At 39.5% G+C, this 24,739-nt stretch overlaps 1 protein-coding gene across 1 annotated transcript in view; it reads right to left on the bottom strand.

Annotated features, from left to right (window-relative positions):
- The window catches only part of Pten (phosphatase and tensin homolog), a 66,218-nt gene that overhangs the window by 16,489 nt on the left and 24,990 nt on the right, over positions 1-24,739 (bottom strand). Inside the window, 3 exon segments of the mRNA NM_031606.2 lie at positions 7,810-8,048; positions 9,767-9,810; positions 15,307-15,351. Of these exon segments, the coding sequence (NP_113794.1) occupies positions 7,810-8,048; positions 9,767-9,810; positions 15,307-15,351 (328 nt within the window).

The raw sequence follows: 24,739 nt of genomic DNA, 5'->3' as shown, positions 1-24,739 counted from the left end.
CCCTGAGGGAGGGCTGGCCTCAAGCATACTGCAGTATCTGATGGAGGCTTGACTCCTGCTCCTCCTGATTCTCCCTACCAAGTACTGGGATGCCCCAAGCACACTGTGGTCAGCCTTGTTGCACCTGGTTATCTTACGCAAACCAGTATTGGACTTAAAGGAATCTGACTGGGGTGACCTGAAAACAGGGATGCTATATGATTTGAACAAAGCCATAACTTGTCTTAATTCAGTATTTCTCTCTATGAAGAACCTCTGAAGTTTGGAATATATAATGCTTCATTTCTATGAATTCTAACTTACACAGAATCTCTGAGACAAAGGTGACACAGATCGTTTCTAGCCAACACTCTTTCCTCACCTGGATTTTCTTCAGAAACTATAATGATAGCTTTGTGGTTTGGAGGTGTTGGGCCTATTCTTCAATTCAGACACATGACTTTGTATGAGGATTCCACTCACTAGCAAAAACATTTGGTTCAAGAGGTAGATGCAGGCTGGAGAGATGGCTCAGCGGTTAAGAGCACCAAATGCTCTTCCAGAGGTCCTGAGTTCAATTCCCAGCAACCCGTGGTGGCTCCCAACCATCTGTAATGAGATCTGACATCTTCTACTGGTGTGTATGAAGACAGTAACAGTGTACTCATATACATAAAATAAATAAATCTTAAAAAAAAAAAAAGTACACCCTTTAACCCAAGGAAATCAGAACCTGTTTTAGGAACGTCTAGTCAAATAGGTGTTCTTTTAACATTGCCACTAAAATAGTCAAGCACACAAGCCTTTTCCTTCTTGGGTTTCTCTGACATAAAATTGAAAAACACACACATTCAAAACAGCAATTTTTCTTTTTGGTGTTAGTTTCTGTTTTAGGAATCAAAGAAAAGGGAAAAATTAAGTAGAACTTAGTACAGCAGGGAGAATATAAGGTTCAAAATTAGGAAGCCAGGTTTTGAGTATGACAGAGAACGACTATTACTTAGGACAGTGTGATCTTCACAGATCTTTCAAAGCATAAAATTGCACAGCTTTATGACTCTATAGATTCTAGACAGCGGATAATAGCCCAAGACAGTATGCATCAGAAGAGAACATGATAAGTGATGTCAGAAGAAAATTACACTGAGATTTCTGTTTTGTTTAACAACAGTAACTAACCAGAACTTGTTTGGTTTAAAATAAGAACTAAGCAAGACAATTTCATGATATGAAGAGATTTTAAAAACACAGAAAAAAAACACCCTGATAAGCGGTTATAAAAGTTCACTCCTCGCAGAAAATAATGAAATCTCTTGAAATTAAACTTAGCACTATTAATTTAGAAAAGCTGACGAACTGAGGTAGTGAGCTAATCACACACACACACACACACACACACACACACACACACACACACACACAACCTTTTTAATAACCAACTTGAAAGCAAAGAAAAAGAAAACTGAAATCTTTCCCCTTAAAAGTTTAATAAAAGAAAATAAACATTATTTTACTTGTTATTACTGGAGGGTGGGGACAGCAGTGACTAAGTACCATTAGTGACAGTGCCTTTTACTCTCATGTGTGGGAAATCAATCTAAAACCTGCACTCATGCAGACTACATATTATAGCACTGAAACCTGAGTGCATTTGCAAACAGCAAAGAACAAGTGGGAATCAACCCCAGAGGGTAATTTACAGCGGGCGGGGGCAGGGCTAGGGCGGGGGTGGGGGAGGATCCAGTCCCTTGGGATTTATCCTCAATGACTTTGGATTTGGATAATTTGCAACATTTTCATAAAGCAAAATATCAACTATACAAGTAAATAATTCCCAGTGAAGTGGGTAACATGCTTGTTTTACTGAATAAAAGATAGGAGTCTTTGTTCCCTTGAGCAGTTACTTCACCCACGGAGTATTTTTCCTTTATCGGAAGTAACAACTGTTGGACTTCTCTGCAATATTCAAAACATAAAGTATTGTTCCGACATTAAGAACAGATGCTACACTTTATGATCAGCTTGCATATCCAATCTGCACCGTGTCAACACCTGGTTATACAGTATTTTGATAAGCTAAGCAAAGTCTACAATTTTTTCACAAGAACATGCCGAGTTCTCCTTTAACATAAACAAGATGAACATTCTGTACCTGAACAACAGTTTTCTTCAGCTTCTTATGGTCTCTCCATAGTTAAAATTACAAATATAAGCAAAATAATACAGACAATTCCAGTAATATTAATCCCCTCCAAACTACAAGGCAGATTTAAGTACTAATCTCAGAAGTCCCCACTTACAATCACAAAGTATAAATCCAGATACACCAAACACAAGAAGTAGCACAAGAGTAACCGGAGGGAGTCCTGGCACTTACAAGTGCGATTCTACCCAGTACACTGGCACACTCTGAGTAATCAGTTACACTAAGTCTAAGATGCTCCAGGAAGAATCTCTCAGTTGTATTAGAACAGCTTTACCAAGCTCAGCTAACTTTCTGGTGAGGAAAGCAAGCTAAAATGTATCCACCATTTACTAGCACTCTAACCATCAGGCATGGAGCAGTCCCTTTCAGGGTTTATTTTATTGTTTATTCTTTGTTACTGTTTCCTTATGACATTTCCACATAGAGGCATCCTTGCACTTCCTCTGAGTCACCTCCTTCCCTCCCTTAAATAGCTCCTCTTCTGCATTTCCATAGAGGAGCTGGTTACACTCTCCCCTTCACAGTCTTCCTTTCAGGACCCCCCCATCAAGGCCCTCTTTCTAGTTTGATGGTCTGTACACCTCCAATCTAGGTTCTTCTCATGAGAGAAAACAAGTTTTTCTGATCAGGTTTGTTTTACTTAAAATAATGATTTCCAGTTCATCCTCTTCCTATAAATGCCATGGTTTTATTTTTCTTTACATTTAAAAGCTTTGAAAAAATTAAATTGTAAAAATTTTAAGGAAATGCACAGCATGGTATTTACAAGACCAGCAATCTCTCCCTGGAGAGATTTTAAGCTTAACCTGAAGATTAAACACTCCAAGATTTTAACCTGGAGAGTTATTAAACACTGATTTGTAAAGAAAAGCATAAAACTGAGAAGCCTTTTAAAGTCATCAGCAATATTGACCTTTCAGGAAAACCTGTAAAGAGGTAATATCCTCGACAGTTTCAGAGTTCCTTTTGCAGAATTTGCAAACTTGGTAATACACAAAGAAATTTAACAACACGCAAGGGACTGGTCTGTACTCTAAATAAATGCTGTCATGAACTGACTGACTGACACTGTCATGAATTCTGATCACAACAGTTCACTTTTCTGGGCCTTGATATCATCTATAAAGAAGCATTTCTAGGGTAGGGATATCTTAAAGCTTTTATCTGTATCTGGTTTTCTAATGCTATTGCAACTTAAAATGCAAAAGCAACCATTTAGTAAAACACAGCTTGATCAACAGTATCTGTTCATAAATTCTTTGCTCTTAAATAATCTAAAGAATAAAGGTAGAAACATGTAAGGATTCTCTTTATGTCTGTGTGTAACTTATCCAAAACACTTGTCTAGGTATATTTACTCACTATGCATCAGCTAAGCACAGTAAACCCTCCTGACGTGGCTGTAAGATGCTAATTACTCCAGGAGTCTTACTCTAATGCAGTGGCTAAACATGAACCATCTCTGTCTCTCCGTGTGCACAGCTCAGCATCCTCCGCCTACCTCTGTCTATCACCTTCACATGAGAAACGGCAAGAGACAGAGTGTCTGCTGCCAAGAACAGGTCTATGGAGGACACAGGTACCACTTTTTACCAAGTGACACTAGAGGCTTCACATTTCACTCAAATACCTCCCTTGCTATCTTTTCACTCTGGCCCTACTTTGTAACATCCCCAAGTCTTCTTGTCATTTCCACAAACACCCTCTCTTCCCTTCTGGAGGGACACAGAACTGATGCCACCAGGTTATAATGACGACATTACACTGGCAGGCTAACAGAAAGAGAGCCCTCACTTTCTGAGAAGGGCCCCCAGCTGTGTCTAACCCGGTCTCCTGCATTTACCCAGGACTGGAAACAGAGAAACCTACAGTTAGGTTCACATGTACCTTGAGTCTTGCTCCTACCCTTGAATAGTGAGACAGACTGCCCCAAGCAGTTTTCAGATCCCCACATCTCAGCACTCTCAACACACAGCTCACAATGCTGAAGAAGTGAGGGGAGCAGGGCAGGAGAGGTGACAGCAGAGCTTCGAGAAGCCTAGACCATCCCACAACCACTTGTCTCAAGTGAAAATCCTTGTCTGAACTAGCAAACAAACTTACAAAGCAAAACAAAAAGGTCATGTAATTTAACAACGATGAATCAGTCAAACAAGGGCTTAGGATGTAGCTTAATGGTACAATGTGTTCCATGTGTTAAGGCCCTAGGCTCAATCCACACCATCACAACAGTGAATGGGAGAAAGAAAAATTAAAACAACAAAACCAAAAAACAAACAAAACCAAAAACAGAAAAAAGTATCTGAGGTTCCTAACAGGAAATGGCTGAGAGAGTTGCAGGACTTTAGTCGAATAATCTCATCCACTTCTCCAAAGCAAACATTGCTCTCGCAAAACATAAGGCAGGCCACACTTATTAGTAATTGAATTCTTAGTGTAACCAGTACAAAGTTTCCATCAAATATATGCATGGCAATAAAAACAAATGAATAAATAGTCAGCAAATAATTTAAGATCTTTTTGAATTTTTTTTAAAAACAGTGGCATTTTCTTGCCTCCGTCTCTCAAGCCTCTCCTGGATGGATGGATGGATGGATGGATGGATGGATGGATGGATGGATGGATAGACGGACAGACGGATGGATAAATAAGTAAATAAATAAATAAATAAGTAAATTTTAAGTCCCCATGAGAAAAGAGAAACTGTGCCCGGTACTGGAAACCTAGCCAACTACCTGGGGCTAGGGAAGCCATGGATCTTGGAAGAGAACCTACAACCACTAATTTACTAAACCAACACAATCCATAACTATACTCTAAATTTATCTCTCTACCAACAGATAAGTGTAGTGCTTACCCTCATCAAGGAAATTTCTCTTTGTAGCACGGAGAACGTTGCAGAAAACCACAACAGTTCAAAAGGCAGGGTTGTGGAGTTCCAACAGAAACATCCACAACACAACTCCTGCACCGATGGCTCGGGGATCATTATAGAAGGGTTGGAGAGACTGTAAGAGGCAGAGGATCCGAGTTTGCTGTGCAACTGTCTACTTGGAATGTCAGAAGCTACCCCATAAAGTCCATCAACATGACTACCAAACATGAGCTGAGTGAGGAGGACAAGAGATGTGCTAGGATGTGAGAAAGCTGACCAGGCCTCAACCCTAGATGAAAATCTGCTGGTGACCAATTGGTTATCTAACACCAAATGGTAAGCCCTAAAAACATACCATAGGTTGTATTACATACATACATATATAATATACTCATAATATAATTTACTATAGTCTCAAAAATTGTATTAAAATGTCTTACTGTAAAGAAGTTCAATAAAAATGGCTAAGAACACTCCCTGTCCCCAAGAACCCTCCATACTCTGTAGCTGCTTCTCCTACAGCTCCTCTGGTTTTTCCTGCACTAGTAAAGGTGGATGACCTCTCTGCCCTGGCCACTCACTGCCACACTGGTTAGCACAAATTACATTAGTCCTAAGAGACTATTTTCTATGGTTGTGAAAAGTACCCCTACTGATGAACACAAGTCTCAAATCATGGACTATGCAAGACCTGTCACAAAAAAACCTGCTGCTATGAAAAACCCAAATTCATGAGAGCCAAGACATTCACAATCAAGAGCTTCTCGAGAGGCTTTGTAAAAGACAGGAGCAACTATGAAGCTCTTCACTGCACACAGGTCCTCTGGCCAGACAATGCTGTTCTGTTGGTTAACGCTTCAACCTGAAAACTAAAAGGGACCATAGTCTTTTCCTGCCCCACAGTTAATGATCTTGAAGACAAAGAAACTAATACATGCCCATGTCTAGTCTTAAGAGATTTTATCTGACAAAGCCTACTTTAATTGGTCAAAAAACTGTGTATGTTCCACATTTCTTTCATACGTGATAAGAGTTTTCATAACTTATTTTCACCAGTACTAGGGTAAGAGCACTCTGGAGAGCAAGGAAGACGAGCCAAATAACAACAAGCTTTCTACCTGTTTTGAGCGTTGTTTAAAAGCCGTCCTCTCATAAATCTCACTACTGAACAGAACCAACCCATATAGATACCTGCTGTTCTCAAGTAAGGGGTACTCATTTCTTAAATGGGAAAAATGGGCAAATGGAAGCTACCAATGACAATTTATAGTTATATATAAACTACACACATGTTGAATAACAGAACATTTACACATTTCGTCAAGAGTCAGAGTTGAGGAATCTCTAGCTTAAATCTGATTTTCTAGCTCATGACTTTTTTACTGCATTAAAGATGTAATTTTTTGTGAACTCCCATCAATAAATAGCCCTTTGATATCCTTATTCAAACTCAAAGAAGTTACAAAGACAGGATTTAAAAACGGCAGTTGTAAAAGAAGTGCAGGACCCAGGACCACTGCAACCATAGACCTTAGCATGATGTGCATGGCCACCTCTAAAGAAGAGGAAAAGGAACAGAGTAGAAGAGGGGAAGACAGAAGGGGGTGGAGGCAAAAGGAAAGAGAGGAGGGGGTAGGGCACAAATACAAATTTAAGACTAGAATCAAATTCCAAAGCGTCTTACTCCCCAGAGCAGCCATGTCCAACCCTTGACACTGCAAACGGATGTTGTCACTTACAACTTCTATAAAAAGATTGCAAAACAACTCAATGATTAATAAGTTTATGATCTTGTATTGGGCCACATTTACTTCTATCCTAAGCTTTTCAATTTATCTGAATATAGGCACTGTCCTTGGAGAAAAAGAAACATGCAAAGATTCTTTGTATTAAATACTTTTCAATTTCCTATCTAACAAAATGGGTCCTCTGAAAAAGCACTACAAGAATTTGCTTTTGTTTTCAATTGTACTATTGACGTGTGCCAGGCAAAACACATCGCTCGCTTTCAAGTCTTTAGTTTTCTGAATAACCAATAGCTCTTTGATTGGTTATCAGTGAGTACCCCCATTAGAAAATGACTTTATTTAACATCAAATTAAAAACCATGCTTACTAGGTAATGGCATTCAAGTTGTCACCAAAATGCATTTTGTTTTCAAGTACACCTCTCAAATATCATGATAATTTTTATTAATATGTACTTTTATTTAATTAAACTCTATAAAGATCCAGTATAGTTAGCAGGTAAGTCTGCTGGTGTTGTCAAAATACAGCAACAGGAAGAGAAAAACTAAATGAACGGATACAAGCTTTCAAAGTGTTGGGCACATTTCTGTTTTCTGGAATGGTGGCACTATAGAGCCCTCCAGCCTCAACTCTATGGGGAGATCCTATCTCATCAAAACAAAAGGATGATTTGAAAAAATAGGTATTAGCTCAATAAATGGAGAGATGTACAAAAAAGTTCTATTAGACAAGAAAAATGAGACTTAGACACCTACAGCACACAGATTAGCAGAAAGAATCAACAGCACATAATCCTGTGTGCCTAGCTACCCCAGGTAGGTCTTGGATGTTCTCAGTACAGCTAAGGAAGAGGGCTGAGACTCCAGGGATGACTGATACACTAAGTAGATAGATACAACTATGTAACCACAATGTAACATTTCTCCAAGTGTCACACATGCACTGTAAGTAGAGTCAAACTTGGTCCACAGAGGAAAGGGGGTGAAAAATAAACAGCTTACCTTTTTATCTCTGGTCCTTACTTCCCCATAAAAATCCAGGGCCTCTTGTGCCTTTAAAAACTTGCCCCGATGCAATAAATATGCACAAATCATTACACCAGTCCGTCCTTTCCCAGCTTTACAGTGAATTGCTGCAACATGATTGTCGTCTTCACTTAGCCATTGGTCAAGATCTTCACAAAAGGGTTTGATAAGTTCTAGCTGTGGTGGGTTATGGTCTTCAAAAGGATACTGTGCAACTGTTGCAAAAAGATAATCCCAGTGTAAGTTAAATGTATTTAAAATATAGGTTAACTTTAAAAATATTACATGTAAACTTACTGGTGCTCAGGGAATTTTAATTTACTACTTACTAACTCTAGTTTGAAAGACAGTCTTTTACTAATGCTTAAATATATTCATGAGACAAGAATAAACAAGCATTGTGTGCCTCACTCCAAGAGTGAAGAATCTGTACATGAAGGAAACCCGTCATAGTCTATCGTACAGCTGAATCCAAATGGATGTCCCCCAGGCCTCTTGCCAAGTAGTAACTTCTAACAGGAGCAGTAACAGATCTTAGCATCATCACCAGACATGCTCTGAAGAGAGTATCGGTTACTAAGAGAGTCAACTATGGAAAAGACTGACTTTTCTACCTAACAAAATTGCCCGGTGACTTTTATTTTTAAAATGGTCTCTCTCACAAATATTCTAATTGTATATACATGGCTTGAGATTAATCACTCACAGAAAAACATTGATGTAAAGTTTACCAAATTAGGTTTCAGATCTTTTTCACATGAACTAAGAATCTAAGACATCTTTGTTCTCAACAGTCAGAGTTGAGTTTTTTAAGGCAAGGTGATATTGTCCAGAAGCAAGACTTCAGTTTTGTCCTCACTACTGGTTTTTAATCTTACCAGCATCTGTTTCTACTCTACCCTATTGAGATCCTTAAATCCTGACCTGAACCCTAGGGATGTAACTCAGTTTGCAAAGTGCTTGCTTAACAAGAGTCTAAGCCCTGGGCTCCTCCCTGCTTTGAGTAAACACAGCTGAGGATGTGGTGCAAGTCTGTAATCCTAACATTAGGGAGGTGAAAGCAGAAGGATCAGAGGATCAATCACAAGTTCAAAGTCACCCTTAGCTAAATATTGAGTTCAAGGTCACTCTGGGACACTGAAACCCTGTCAATAGATAAATAAATAAATAAATAAATAAATAAATAAATAAATAAATATTCCTGGCAATATTACTATTCTAATTATATGCCATATTATCTAATATGTAAAAAACTATGACATATCCTGAAGCAAGACATCATGAAATGGTATGAGAACAATTCACTCGAGCCTTTCCGTGACAGGAAAGCTCTGTGGTAAACAATGGCATACTCTAATCACAAAGGGGCTGCAGGCCAGCTTTCCTCATCATCTGCCTGACTGTGTTCCCAGCCTCATTTTCCCAGTGGCACATAAAAACATTTAATGTACACTTAAAGCTAAGTGAACTTCAGCCACGGCATGCTTCCTAATGCGTGGTAGCCTAGGTCTGTCTGTCTATCCCCACAAAAGAAATTCTCTCTGGAAACTGTTCTCATTTAGTCCTTAGTGCTGCACAGTTCTGAGCACAGTTCAACAGAACTGGCATTCTGGTGTGGCTGCTTTATACTTCCCTAACTTTATGTCATCTATGCAGTAGTTAAAATGCTTCTGCTCTCTTCCACATCAATAAAGCCCCTCCTATTCTAATTTAGGCTAGGGACCTCTGCTGGTTCTCAATCTATTCTGTGATTTAGTTTTCCTGACAATTGATAGGTACTAAAGAACAACTCTAAAATTAAATTCACTTTTAAAACTGCCAAAGGCCATTCTTCAGATTTTCATCTCAATAATCTTGATAATTATCACAGGCAGTAAAAGGCAGTCTCTCAGTATTTAGCGGCACAGTATACAATGGTCATGTTTATACATACCTCTGCAGTTAAATTTGGCGGTGTCATAATGTCTCTCAGCACATCTACAAGAAAATTTAAATGTGGCATAAAGTTACCTTTCACACTTGGAAGAAAGAGTATCAATATCACCAACATTTATCCACCCTCTCTACCATGCCAGGCACTGTGAGGTGTTTTTTTTTCAGTCACTGTTTCGGTTAACGTCAAGAACACTGAAGTAGGTACTGTTATCATTCTTATCTTATAATTAAGGAGACCGAAGCTTAATAGAAGGTTAAATGCATGCATGCAATCTGTGTGCTTATATTTGTTCACACAATGTGTGACAACATACAACCCTGCAAATTCAACTGCACTGACCCTGTAGATTCTTTGGAGGAAGACTGTACATGACTAGAATATATTTTTATTTCACAAATACCTATAAATAGCTACTCTCAATATTATCGTTACCTGGCAGATGATCACATACAATCTTAAACCATTATTTAAAAAGCACATGCTAAAAACAGAGAAAAAGAACAAAGAACAACTGAATGATACTAATTTACTTATTAGCACAATGCTTACTAAAAATTGTAAATCAGACCTTTACTCTTTTATACACAAATGTCACCATTTCCAATGATCTCTCAGAGTAAAAATTTTAATATCAGATCACAATAAAACAACGAAAACCCATTGACAATAAACTACTGACACCACAAGACAAACACTTAGCTTTTCAATAACACTAAGCATTGCTAAGTTATTGCTACTATGCAATAACGGGTTATGAAATAAATATCAAGAGGTATCCTACATATTAGTGGGTCAGAAACATCCTGGTGACTCCAATTACTAACGAAATCAGACATTTAAGCATCATTAAAACAAGCTGGGAGTGTTGCCACAGACTGTAATCCTAGCATTTCAGAAGAGTTACCGGGGAAGATTGGATCTTTAAGATTAGCTTTTGCTATTTATTGAGTCCTAGGCCAGCCTGGGATACATAACAAGACCCTGTCACAGAAGGAAGGAAGGAAGGAAGGAAGGAAGGAAGGAAGGAAGGAAGGAAGGAAGGAAGGAAGGAAGGAAGGAAAAAGAAAATTACTGAAAATAAAAGTTAGTATTTTAGGGGTTGGGGATTTAGCTCAGTGGTAGAGCACTTGCCTAGCAAGCGCAAGGCCCTGGGTTCGGTCCCCAGCTCCGAAAAAAAGAAAAAAGAAAAAAAAAAAGTTAGTATTTTAAAACAAAGTTCCATTACTCCTTAGCCCACATACCAAACCCCAAAGTTATAAATGTATAATCTCAACTCAACCAGAACCAATCTGAGGTTGCTTAACCAACACACCTGTTAAGTATTAACTGATCCACCACAGTAGGTACTTAGATAACACAAAGGATATGGGTTTGTTTTGTTTTGTTTTAAAACTAAAATTTTTAGGTGCCAAAATAAAACTGATCCAAGTCTTCCAAATAAATAGTTGTGGGCCTGCACTGTGCATCTGAAATCTGCACAAACTCCTGGACTAGATTTCAAAACCCCAGTTCACATGAAGATCATACAAAAACTACAGCCCATTGGACCAGACCTGAGGTAAATCGACTTTTGACTTGTGTATACACACACACACACACACACACACACACACACACACACACATCTTTTTATTTTATTGCTAAATAATCTTGTATGTGCTTCCCTAGCAATGAGACAGGAAGAACAAAACTGACACATCCACAAAAAAGGACGTTTATATTCTCTTTTCTCCCTCTTCTTAGTTTTCTCTGAGTCAGGATCTCATATACCCAAGACTGGCTTTGAGCCCCCTCCCTTCTTCCACCTCCAAGTGCTTGAACTCCAAACACAGGTTGGGCGTGGTCTTCTGAGCAGTACAGTGGTGAAGAGCCCATGGTGGAGCAGTCAGGAATCATGGATCCACTCAGGAAATGAGGGGAAGCTCATACCCTCAGAAACTGGTCATGACAGTTTACCAGAATACAAACATTGGTTTCCTACACGTCAGTTTTCTTAATTTGCCACATTTTCTGGTTGTCTTGTTTGGGGTCTAGGGTCAGGGAGAACAAACTGCCTAGCACAGGTGAGGTGAGGTGAAGTGGGGGTGGGGGGGAGGGAGAGGAGAGGAGAGGAGAGGGGGGGAGAGGAGAGGGGAGGGGAAGGGAGGGAAGGAGGGGAGGGGAGGAGGGGGGAGGGGAGGGGAGGGGAGGAGGGGAGAGGAGAGGGGAGGGGAGGGGAGGAGGGGAGAGGAGAGGAGGGGAGAGGGGAGGGGAGGGGAGGAGAGGAGAGGGGAGGAGGGGAGAGGAGAGGAGGGGAGGGGAGGAGAGGGGAGGGGAGGGGAGGAGGGGAGAGGAGGGGAGAGGAGAGGGGAGGGGAGGGGAGGAGGGGAGAGGAGAGGGGAGGGGAGGGAAGGGGAGGGGAGGGGAGAGGGGAGGGGAGGGGAGGGGAGGGGAGGGGAGGAGAGGACCCCAACCCAGAGAAAGATGGAGAGAACAGTGTCAAAAGTTTGGTTTAAAGAGCACTGCTGTCACGTATCAGCTGAGGTGGTGACATGTGAACATGCCATATTCCATGTTAGTATGTCCACATACTAAAAATGGACGGCAGCAAATGACCATGTGGATTTCAATTTTTCCTTACAATTAAAACTCAAACCACCTTTTCTTGTCCTTACCTTAAATTGGCTTAAATAAAAAGAGAAATAAGAAAGAAAGGAAAGAAGAAAGAAAGAAAGAAGGAAGAAAGAAAGAAAGGAAGGAAGGAAGGAAGGAAGGAAGGAGGGAAGGAAGGAAGGAGGGAAGGAGGGAAGGAGGGAAGGAAGAACAAGGAAGGAGGGAAGGAGGGAAGGAAGGAGGGAGGGAAGGAGGGAAGGAGGGAAGGAGGGAAGGAGAGGGAGGAGAGGAAGGAAGGAAGGAGGGAAGGAGAGGTTTCCTAAGGTGGCAACAGAAAGCAAGGAGAGGAGTGAGCTCAGAAAGACAAGTTCACAGACAACTGAAGCTCTCTTCTTCACTCTACAGTGGTTTACAGAGGAAATCTTAACAGATAAAAATAACTTGGCTAAATGTTTGCCAACTACGTCAAATATTCAGTAAAAAATTTTAAATCTTGTATTCTCTGAACATGGAGCAATAAAAAATGTAAAAAAAAACACTCATACAAAACTGATTAACTATGTTTCCCTTTCTCAAAATAACTGATTATTTTGCTATCAAAAGATAAGCAGTGATTATCAGAGAGCTTACATTGACAGTTCTTCATATACAACACGGCTACCGTAAAAGGTTTCACAAGCTACAAATTATGCAGACGTTCAGTGAAAAATACTTTAGGATCTTCAGAGGTCTACATTTTTCGAGAAAAAAAAATACATACTAAGTGTAATCCCTATCATAAAACAAAAAGAAAAACATCTGCTGTTGCCAGTCTTTGATGCCCTAAATCAGATACATAGTAGCCAAGGGGAGAGGGAGTACTCAGATTAAAACACCCAATTTTGCAGGTGTTTAAACTTTTGAAGTAAATAAAACAAAGAACTAACAAGCAAACACATAAAAGGGACTCCCGGTGCAAACAGTGGGTAGTCTGTTAGGATGCCCCTACCTGTCTTTGGCCACCTCATTTAACTTCCTAGGCCTAATTCCCTGTCTGTAAGATGAGAAGTCACTGCTAAACCACCCTTCAGGACTTTGCCAGTCTGAAAGCCTCGTTCCACATGACAAGGGAGTAAATTCATAAGCACTAACGGTTGCTCTCAACTAATAAAGAAATAGTTCATTAAACTGGGAATCAAAAGCTTAGAAACTCAAGTTCCTAGCCCACCCAGTGCCAGCTCTAACTACACTAACATACAACAAAGGAGATGGCATAAGCCAAATCCCTAAATTCTAGGAGCAGGAAGTCACTACACACAGGAATGAAAAGAATTTCCTCCCTGCGCTTTGGATATGTTAAACAGGCATAAAATTCCCACTTAGGCAGAAAGTGCCTTCTAATGTCTTTCTACTTCCCTACTGGGACCTCTCTAAATCCCCAATCCTGACAGTGTGAGTCCAAAATGATTCATTTAATCAATTCCAGCTTTCAACAATTCTTGTCCTTTTTCAGTCAGCTTCTGAATGCAGCTGTTCAAAACAGTTTTGTGGTTCTCCTATCCACCTTTTATTACCATAACCCCACCTAAGCCAGCACACACGACCACCCGTGCAAAATGACTTATCTGCCATTTCAAATACCATTATGCTATCAATCTCCTGACTTGCCATGGCCCATCCTCCCAGGTCTAATAGATAATCCCTATTGATTAGTAGAAAAGCCACAGAAATATTTCACAATCTTTAAATTGATGTTTGCAAAAATCCTAAAACTGAAAGAAATAAAACAGAAAGTCTTGTTAGTCTCATAGGTATATAACAGGCAAGGGAGAGAAGAAGGTATCAGAAGTTAATCACAGTCCCCACATCTGGTCCTTTATAAAAGCTTCCTGTGGGACCCCAGTTACTATATCCATTGTTCTTGCCTAACTTTCACATGAAGCTATAGGCTACGAGGACTGGAACTAGCCTTGTGAGCACTCTATCTGCCTATTTCACCATGGCTGCACCTTTCTGAATCTGAAGTCAACAAGAGAAATAATATTACTAACTACTGCACATGAATACTTTGAAGTCTCATCAAAACAGAAATATCACTAAAAACTGAAAGAAAAAAAAGCAACATCTAGCACTCTAACAAGACACAGAAAATCCTCCATCCTTCTAGGTAACAATTCAAATAACCACTGGAAACAGAACAGAGAACACTTTTGCTTATATTTAATGAAGTCTACAGAAAATGGCTAATTGTTATTCTACCATTGCATAAAATTCTGTTATATAATTCATAGACATAGAAAATAAAAGGACCTAATAGAAAAATGGTAATTTATGTCTTTTAAAATTAAAAAAATAATGCTCAGTATTTGGGGAAAATAAAAATGGTATTCAAAGACAAAAAGTGTTTAATGATTTGTTTTCCTTTCTCATTTTCACATTGCTACTCTAAAAGTCAAAAAAAAACAAACAAACAAAAAAAAAAAAAAAAACAAAGGTTTCAAAATAGGTCAGTAAGTTCTAATGGACAATCCCTAAAATTCTACACTAGATAACTAAATAATGCTGCAAAACTTACTTAGGTTATACACAGAAAATATTCAAATACTATTTCAGTAAATTGATCAACAAACAATATAGGAAACAAAAGTCCATCCACCCTGGAGTCTGTCTCCATAGAAGCCATCATTAACACTAACAGCAGCTCCGTTGTGGATTACACTTCAAATTATCACATGATTATGGGCTCAAGGATAGGCGGGGCGCCAAGTCTTTTAAAGCAGATCAAGTAACAGGAATCTGTGCCAAGGCTCCTGCGCCTCTCCACCAGAGATCCAGCAATCCTCTCTAGCAGACTTCTTCAACTGCTCTGAGGAATCCAGCTATTAAAATATATTCTTAATCTCCAACAAAGAAATAACTTTTACTTAGTTATTTTAGCACAGAGGCAAATAAAAAAGCATACTTACAGATTGTATATCTTGTAATGGTTTTTATGCTTTGAATCCAAAAACCTTGAAACAAATAAAAAACCACCATTAACAAAAATGAGCTAACATTTCAAATTACATTAATACTGCACAGACTAAAACAGATTTATTTACCCTAATCTCAAATAGTATTAATAACCCAAATTCATATTCCCTCCTTCATTAATAATTACATTACAGGTTAATATAATCAGAAGTAGAGCGGTCTTTATCAAAAGTGTAATATCTGTCTTCAGTCCAATCAATTACAATCATCTTGACAAAGCAATCTTAGCAGTTCCCAAGTGTGCCCAGCTCACACTGACTTCCATGAGAATCATAAGCAATCATGTAATCCCATACAAAGTTTACCAAGTATTTTTCATATGTTTACTTTCGCGAGTCCCTGACAACCATGGAAGAGATAGAATTTGCATTTTACAGGGAAGGGAAGTAAATGTCAAAGAGCCTATGAGACTCGCCCAGAGTGTAAAGCCAGTAAATGAAAAGAGTCAAACCAAGGACCACCCCTTCCAGTCAGCTGTGAAACCAAAGGGTAATTACAGGTACCAAAGCACTTATTACATGTCAGGTATTATTTTAAGTACTTTATGTATGCAAATTTGTTTAATCTTCAGGCCTGTAACAGAAGACTCAGCAAGACATAATGGTGAAGAATTATGAGAAGAAAGGAAAAAAAGACAGTTTCATGTAGCCCAGGCTGGTCCTGAATTCACTATGTGGTAGATAAACCTGAACTCCTGACCCTCCTTCCTCCATCCCTGGAGTGCTGGGATTACAGGTCTGTCTCACCAAAGTGTGTGTGTGTGTGTGTGTGTGTGTGTGTGTGTGTGTGTGTGTGTGTGTGTGTGTAAATTAAAACCAAGAACTTAGATCTCTCGGACATGTAGTATGTTTCAAGCTGTGTTTTTATGAGAGTTCTATGTGTGTCTCTGCATCTAGGTGCATCCTGTGCTTTTCACTTTTGTTTGCTTTTATTTTTATTTTACTCTGTTAGTTTTTAGATACCTGTTTTCTAATAAAACAGAAAGGGTTTGAATTTGTATGGGAGGAGAGGTGGGGGAAACTGGGAGGAGTTGGGAGAGGGAAAACCGTAATCAGAATATATTGCATGAAAAAAATCTATTTTCAATTAAAAAAAAAAAAGAAAACCAAGCAGTATGACATGATACATCTGTGTCATAGTCAGGTGCCCAAAGTGGGCACATCCTTGGAACACATAAAATTATAAGAAAAATACAGCAAAATATTAGGAACTTTATACCTTTTAACTTCTAAGGTTTTTCTTTTTAAAAATTATCTTGAAATGGTTGGTTAGTTCTCTTTTATAAATAATTTTTTAAAGGAAACTACAGCTCTGGAAATGTCAGGAAACAGGGAGAAAGTGTTCATGTAATTTTAGAGTTTACATCAGACAAGGAAGGAAATACTGGCACAGTGAGATACGATACTGATCTGTAAAACATTTCAAATGTTTCATTTCATCAACAGCCTATGAATCTACAACCCAATCTAAAAGAAGACTACAGAGAGGACTTAATTCTAAGTCCATGGGTAACTATAAACTACTCTAATTTTTTTAAACACAGAGGAAAAGGGTGTTAATTTTTAAAAGACAAAATATGAAGTCATACTTTAATGATTCAAAAAAAAAAAAAAGGAAAGAAAACCAAACCCACTAAGTGACACGGTGCATGCATGTTACCACCACACACTTGTAAAACCAACACCCAAGACACAGCTATGTGTAGAGAACTGAGTTTGCAGTCAGCAGGGGTTAGAGTCAGACATGTCTAAAACAGCAACAGCAATCATAGTAACAAAGTGACTTGGTAGGACTCTCTAGAATCCTCCTTTCCAATGCATAAATTATTCAAGAAAAAAAACTTAGCTTCAGAGAGTTCACAGAGCTCAGTTCTAAAACGTACATTGTCATCAAAATGGCAGGAGTACTCACAGATGAAGTCAGAGCAAAGTGAACACACACACACAAAAACAGTATCAACTAAAGGTCGGAGTGGGGCAACATAACAAAAAGAAACTAGAATCCATATGCTTGTGTGTTTTATAATGCTGGAAACAGGAAAAAGGCAGGACCCCTAAACCTTTTCACTTCTCTATTCTCTGTCCACGAAAAAAATGCCTATTCAGTAGTAGTACTAGATATATTAACAACTCCTCAGAAGTAAAATGTTTTCTACTTGATAACTTAAGCAAGGCTACTTCTTGATTATTTAAGAGCTAATATATTTTTAATTATATACAATAAAGCAGAGTTAGCAATCAGTAATTCTGAGCGAAATATAACCCATCGATTTCTATGGTCGATGCATAGCTGAACCTGATGGCATAGAAGGGAAAAGCATTATACAGCTGTTTCTACAAAATGCAGTTTCCTCACAGAATTCATTAAGGGCAAAAACAATCTAAAAGAAAAAAGTTGAGAAGAAAGTCAACACACACATAAACACCAAGTACGCACACCATGCCCAACTAGATGTATAAACAAAAGAAATTAACTGTCCAGAGCTTGGGAAGCTAGACGGTCCAAGGGTACCCAAACAAACAAAACAACAGCTTTTTATATGTAAACAGTTACAAATTTCTGAAAAGGGGATGAAGTATAAGAATTTCGTAAGAAAATTTTGCGATGCTTATACCAACACTGAGGAAATCAGAGGCAGGTTATTTCTTTCCTCTTTCCTTTGCTGTTAAGACACTCAACTCTACAGAGTGGGCAGCAAGGTACAACTGTAGATTCTTCAAAGACCTCACTGGAAGACCCAAGAACTCATAGACAGGAACCAGAATACAGGTAGGGCAGCAGGAGCACAGCAGGCATTTCGAGTGTCTCAATGTCCTAAGAGGATGATAATCCTACAGCCTCCATGTTTCCTAAGCTTCTGCTTCCCAAGACAGGAGCTTCCTGCAGAGCGTTATCCCTTGGAGTACTTCCTACAGTGTGTTAGTTAGGGTTAGTGAAATCACATGTGTGCCCTTTAACAGTTGGACACTATGATTTCTTAGCTAGCATGTGAGTAACGGAAGAGAGCAGCCCTTTATGGATATAGTGCATATTCAGGGAGGATAACTGTCTCAGAGAAGCTGGTTACTCAGACACACACTCAGCACCTCCACCACTGTCCTCTCAAGAACACAGTGAGTGACCACATTCGGCTTTTTAAAGTCTGACACTCAGACAAGTGAGGAAAGGCAAGAAAACAACACTTTCCAAATAGAAACGGGCAAACTTGCCTACACAGATTTATTTGATAGAAGATGAAATACTAGACAAAAGCAGAGAGGCAATGTTCGCTAAACCTGCAAGCTCTAAGATCTTTGCTATGCACAGCCCACTCACTATTCTCTTATCCCCTCCTATCCCTAATGAACCTCCTTTCCAACTTGATCTATTTGTGTGTATGTCTCACTGAGTTTAACTGAAGTTGTCTGTATAAGCATGAAAATTTTCTTAGGAAATAAATCTAGATAAAGTATTACCAAAAACCCACAACAAAAAACAAAACAAAAACCCCACAAAACAGAAAAAAAACAAAAGTAGTTACACAAGAGCAACAGGTGTTCCTCTATGACTTTGCAACTAGTTTTTTTGTTTTGTGTGTGTGTGTTCTTTTTCTTTTGGAGACAGGATCTCTCACTGAACATGGAGCTAGTTGTTCTGGTTAAGCTAACTGGCCAGCAAGCCCCCAATATACAGTCCTCTCCGCCTGCTTCCTGATCACCAAGGTCACAGGAACATGCCAAGCCAACTGGCTTTTGTATGGGTTCTAAGAATGAGAACGCAGAACAGCAAGAACCAAGCCATCTCCACGGCTGATTTTAGTTCTTACACAACAAAGCCCTCTCACACAGTCACCGACAGACCTCTACAGGGACCTGCAGTCAACCTGCAAAAGCCAAGATTAGTAATAAGTGCCATATGTTCCCATATTGAAAACCTGTGTTCTGGTCACTAACTGCTGCTTCTGAGCACACATATGTAGACAGAAAGGAAGCTGTCACCACCAACTGAAGGCATCAGAGGTTTTAAATCTACACCCTTCTATTCTGTACAGGACCTCCTCCTTTTTCCTTCCTTTTGAATCTTTCAAAGAGCCCAACATTTAAAGATAATCATAATGGAGATTAATTACACATACAAGAGAATTTAATTTAGGAAGTCATTCCCTATACCCCAAAAAAGCCCAAGATCTTTAATTTTTACTATTATTTTGTGTGTTTAGGTATTCTGCTTAAATGTATGTCTGTGTACCACTTGCTTGTAGTGCCCTCAGAGTTTAAAAGAGTCTATCAGGTCATCTCAAACTGAAGCAGGCAGTTGTGAGTCCCCATGTGATTGCAGAGGATTGAACCCTGGTCCTGTGGAAGAACCACCAGTGTTCCCAACCATTCAGCCACTGCTCTAGCCCCAAAGATCTATTAAGTTTGCATGAGATATTTGCATGGGTATAGTATAGAAGACACCCAACACAGAAAACCCACCAAAAAAGCTGGGCAAACTTTACAAGACAAAATCACACATGCACACACAAGTGTGCATACTCACACCCCAAAATAAGTGTGGATTACTCAAAAAGTGAATAAATCAAAAAGTCAACAAATTGTCTCTCAGAAAAAAACAGAAAGCAAAGATTTGTGTGGTCTTAATGATGCTCAGAAAGCTGAAGGTGTGGATAAGATAAAGAAAAATGAACAGAAGTATCAATAAAGTAAAACTGAAACAGAGTTGAGTGTGGTGGCACACACCTGTACAGCATTCAGAAGGCTGAAGCAGGAAAGTGCAGTTCCTGAGTTATTAAAAAGGGATGGGGGGAGAGGGAGTAACAAGATGGATAGCTCAGAAGGTAAAAAAGATTACCACCAAACCTGCAGATGACTTTGATCTCAGGAAACCCATTCAGTAAAAGGAAAGAATTATAAGTTGTCCTCTGACCTCCAAAAGTGTGGCATGGCATAGCACACCACGCCCAACACACAAAAACAAACAAATAATATAACATTTAAAAATTTTAAAAGGAGAATTCCAGGCCTAGAAAGTTGCCTTAACTCTGGGTGTTCGAGCTTAGGGCCCTCAAACACACACCAAGAACAAAGCACAACAGCACAAACTTGCAACCCCAACATCATGCCTATTGCCAAGGCTGCTGCTTTCCTCCGTAAGCAGATGGTAAGGTCCTGTTGCTGAAAACACCTCAGGGAGCCCAGAGAAACTGAGCAGGTGCCCAACTAGAAACTTCAGCACTACTGACAGGCATTCATGGTGCTAGAAGGTACTTTGCACACTACTGGAGACAAGTAGTCATCAATAGAACCCAGCTACAAATTCTGTGACCCACAACAGAGACCTGCATGTACACAGGCATATATATTGGTCCAATGTTGGAATAAATGTTATGGAAATAACCAACCACTTTTTAAAAATTAGATTTAAGGGCCATTCCTTAAAATAGAACCCATACCTGCCACTGCTCATGCGCCTAAGAACTTAGGACTAGACAAAGTCATGGGCCTAGGGGAAAACCTATTACTACTACTGTTCTATTAAAGAAACAGAAATATTGCTAACATACTGCTCTCCCCATAGATGACGCATCACTCAGCCCTCATCAGAGAACATTCTTCTTGCAGTAGATGGTTATTAACACAGAGACCCACAACTGAACAGTGTATTGAGGTTTGGTCTGTTGCTATGTATGGCAATGTTGAATTCTGTGCCAAAGATTTAGACCTCCCGAGTGATTTTTCACATTTGCCAGCCTTTGTTGTGCAAAACTTGCTCCTTAATTTAAAACTGCTGGGGTTTAGTCTGTTGTTATATATTGGCTTTTTTTGGGGGGAGGGGGGATATTTTATTTATTTACATTTCAAATGCTATTCCCTTTCCCCTCTTTCTCCTCTGGAAACCCCCTAACTCATCTCCCCCCTCCCCCTGCTTCTATGAGAGTGCTCCCCCACCCACGCACTCCCACCTCCCTGCCCTGGCATTCCCCCCTACCCTGGGGCATTGAGCCTTCTCAGGACCAAGGGTTTCTCCTCCCACTGATGTCCCATGCCAGATATTGGCCCTGGTTGCCTCTGGGGCAAGGAGATCCTCACACACATCAAGTGATGCTATGCAACCTTGCTCCCTGCCCCAAGTTATCCCTGATGGAGAACATAAGATGCCTGCCTGCAGCTTATAGCTAGGCAGAAGGGAGATAGATGAGGTTTGGGTTCCCAGGCTTGGGGTCTGAGGCAGAAGACCAGGAAAAAGAGACAGTGGAGAGGAGAGAAGACACCATGGGGTAAGTGATTCATTAAAACATTGGCAAGAGGGCTGGCCAACTGGAGTTAAGAGTGGCCCAGATGACACACGGCAAGTTATAACTTGGGATTACTAATAAGGAAGTAGATACTAATAGCTTAGAGGGTAGATACCTGCCCAGCCCCAGTACTCATGTATATATGTATATATGTATATATGGAGCTCCAGTGCTCATTAAGGCTTATTATAAATAATTATAAGAACTTGTGTCTTTTATCTGGAAAGTGAGTAATCGAACAGTAACCCTCACATAAGACTAAACATATGTGTCAACACAGCATACAAAGAGACAGACTGTGGAGCACTCAATTCTACATGGGATGTATATATGGAGCCCCTCTCCTCAAGGGCCAGGGATCTAGTCTGAGGAGGAGGAAGATGATGGTAAGAGCTAGAGGTGGTGAATGACTCTAAGCACCTTCCCACACAAGGGTGATACAGAAATAACTAACTCCCAAACTGTCTCAGCCTGTACAAAATCTGCTCAGGTCAACCAAGTAAAACCTCAGCACTGAATCTGAAGCAGACATAGAGCCCTGCCTCTAACCAAGAAATGATTTGCAGTTGATACCTACATAGAAACAGAAAATCAGTTTTCTCCAATACAGTGATATCAACTACATTCCAGTCAGCCCCCATGCCCAGGAGTAGTTGGCCAACATAGAATGGGTTCCATGGTTTTTTGTGCTTTTGTGTTTTGTTTTGTCACTTTTGTCTTACTGGTTTTTGTTGATTTTCTTTTTTCTTTTTGAGAAGGAAAGAGAAAAAGAACATGACATTTGGCAGAATGGGAAGTGGGAAAAGGTCTGGGAGAAGTTGGCAGAGGGGAAACATGATCAAAATATATGAAAAAGTCTTAATAAAAAACAGTAGTACAGGGGCTGGGGATTTAGCTCAGTGGTAGAGCGCTTGCCTAGGAAGCGCAAGGCCCTGGGTTCAGTCCCCAGCTCCGAAAAAAAGAACCCAAAAAAAAAAAAACAAAAAAAAAAACAGTAGTACATACTTGTAATCCTAGCCATGGCTGAAAAGTACAGTAAGTGGAATAAAATAAAAATGTATCAGAAGAAGTCAAAGGTAGATTTGAGCACAAATGTTATAGGAATAACTAATCACCTTTTGATTAGAGTTAAGGTCTGTCCCATAAGATAGAACCCATATATAACATTGTCAAAATAAGGCCAAGGGCCTGTGGTAGAAGGGTCATGGACCCTAGGGGAACCTACGGCTATTACTTAGCTAAGTAGACCCAGCAATAGAATGATTCCTGATGACTATTGCTAAACCAACAGATAGTGCACGACTCAACCCTCACCAGAGAAGCTTCCTGTGCATAGCAGTTAGGACGAAAGCCCACAACTTGTCAACTGCAAAGAGTAAGACTTTAAAATGTTCACTAAACGGTATGTATTCTGCATCAGACCCTTCCCTTCAAGACTCAGGGATCTATGCAGATGAGGGAACACAAAGATTGTAAGAGCCAGAGGTGGTAAGGTGACTTCAAGGAGACAGTGTTTTCCAGACACAACAGGGCAGATGCACATATGGACTCACAGCAACCCTAATAGCATGTGTAAGTCCTGTGAAAGCACAAGCCAACCAAAGAAAAGCGAATGACCCAAGTCCCGTCCCTAGCTGAAGAGCTATTGGCATTTACTACCATGGAAGGGAAAGTCAGCTTTCTTTACTGGTATAAACCACATTCCACACCCAACACTAATTGGACCTAATTGGAGAAAGGGGGGTAGTGGTTGGGGGACGATGGGACAGGACACAGACACAACATAAAGTTGTATGGGTAGGGATCTGGGAGCTGGGGTAAGAGGATAAATATGATCAAAATACAGAAAGCAACTTATTGAAGAAGAGTAAAGAGATTAACCACCCTGTGAGACACCACCAACTGGGCTAATTTAGGGATCTTGAGGGTTCCAGAAAAATAATTACGTTAAGAAGTATAATCAAAAACTCAAATTTGATAAACGATAAAATACAAAGAGCCTGTGGCTCATGAATCACAAGTCAAAAAAACTCAGAGACTTACTAATACAGATCACACAATCAAACCATCAAAAGACAAAGACAGGCTGGGGATATATCTCATTTGATAGGAGAGTTTGCCTAACACACACAGAGCGCTGGGAACCTGCCCCCAGCTCTCCATAAACCTTTTTATGGTGGTGCACTCCTGAAAGCACAGCACTAGCCAAGTGGAAGCAGGAGGATCAAAAGTTCAGTACATCCTTGCGTATATTAAAGCACTCCAGCCAGCCTGTACTATGTGAGACTCTCTGATTAGAAAGACCCACAGTCTCAAATACAGAGAGGAGCAACTTGTCACAAACAAAGGAGCCTTGGTATTGACTGATTTTTTTTTTCCCTCTCAAAAATCTGGAAGAAGAAAAGTCAGAATATAACAAGATTGAAAGTCCTAGAAGATAAAAAAAATCCACCAAAACTGTTCTTTAAAAATGAGAAATAAATTGAAATATTCTCAGAGAAACAAGAGTCATGAAAACATAAAAGAAATGCTACAGATGGCCCTTCAAATAAGAATGAGAACATCCACTGCACTAAAGTTTAACAAAGAATGACATCTCCTCAGATGATGCTTACACTACATACACTGCTTCCATATGCTTGCCTGAAACTTTGGACAGCGACAAACTGTATGTACATTTTCCCCTATACATGTGTATCAATGAAGTTTAATAAATTAAGCAAGGTAAAACATTAACAACAGTAATATTAAAACATAACAATTTAAACACTATTAATATAATGAAAGTTATATAAATATGGTACTTCTCTCAAAAGAGGAATGGTAAATGGTATATTTGAACTACCTAGATTAAAGGTAACTATAGCAACCTGAAGCTACAGTATGAAAGAGATCTCTGCGAAATGACAATTATGATAATAATCATGAAATCTAACAGTAGTCTAATTTTAGTTTGTAATTTCCCATTTTATTTTCCAAATGATTTTAGACATGGTATTTTTAAAAATCCAATTATTAGATTATGTATAATGGCATAAAAATACAACTTTGTGACTTTTTTTTAAAAAGCTAATATGAAGTAAGGATGG

Source organism: Rattus norvegicus, chromosome 1 (assembly GCF_021556685.1).
Source record: "Rattus norvegicus strain SHRSP/BbbUtx chromosome 1, alternate assembly SHRSP_T2T, whole genome shotgun sequence".
Lineage (NCBI taxonomy): Eukaryota > Metazoa > Chordata > Mammalia > Rodentia > Muridae > Rattus > Rattus norvegicus.
This window is presented reverse-complemented; position numbering and strand designations above follow the sequence as displayed.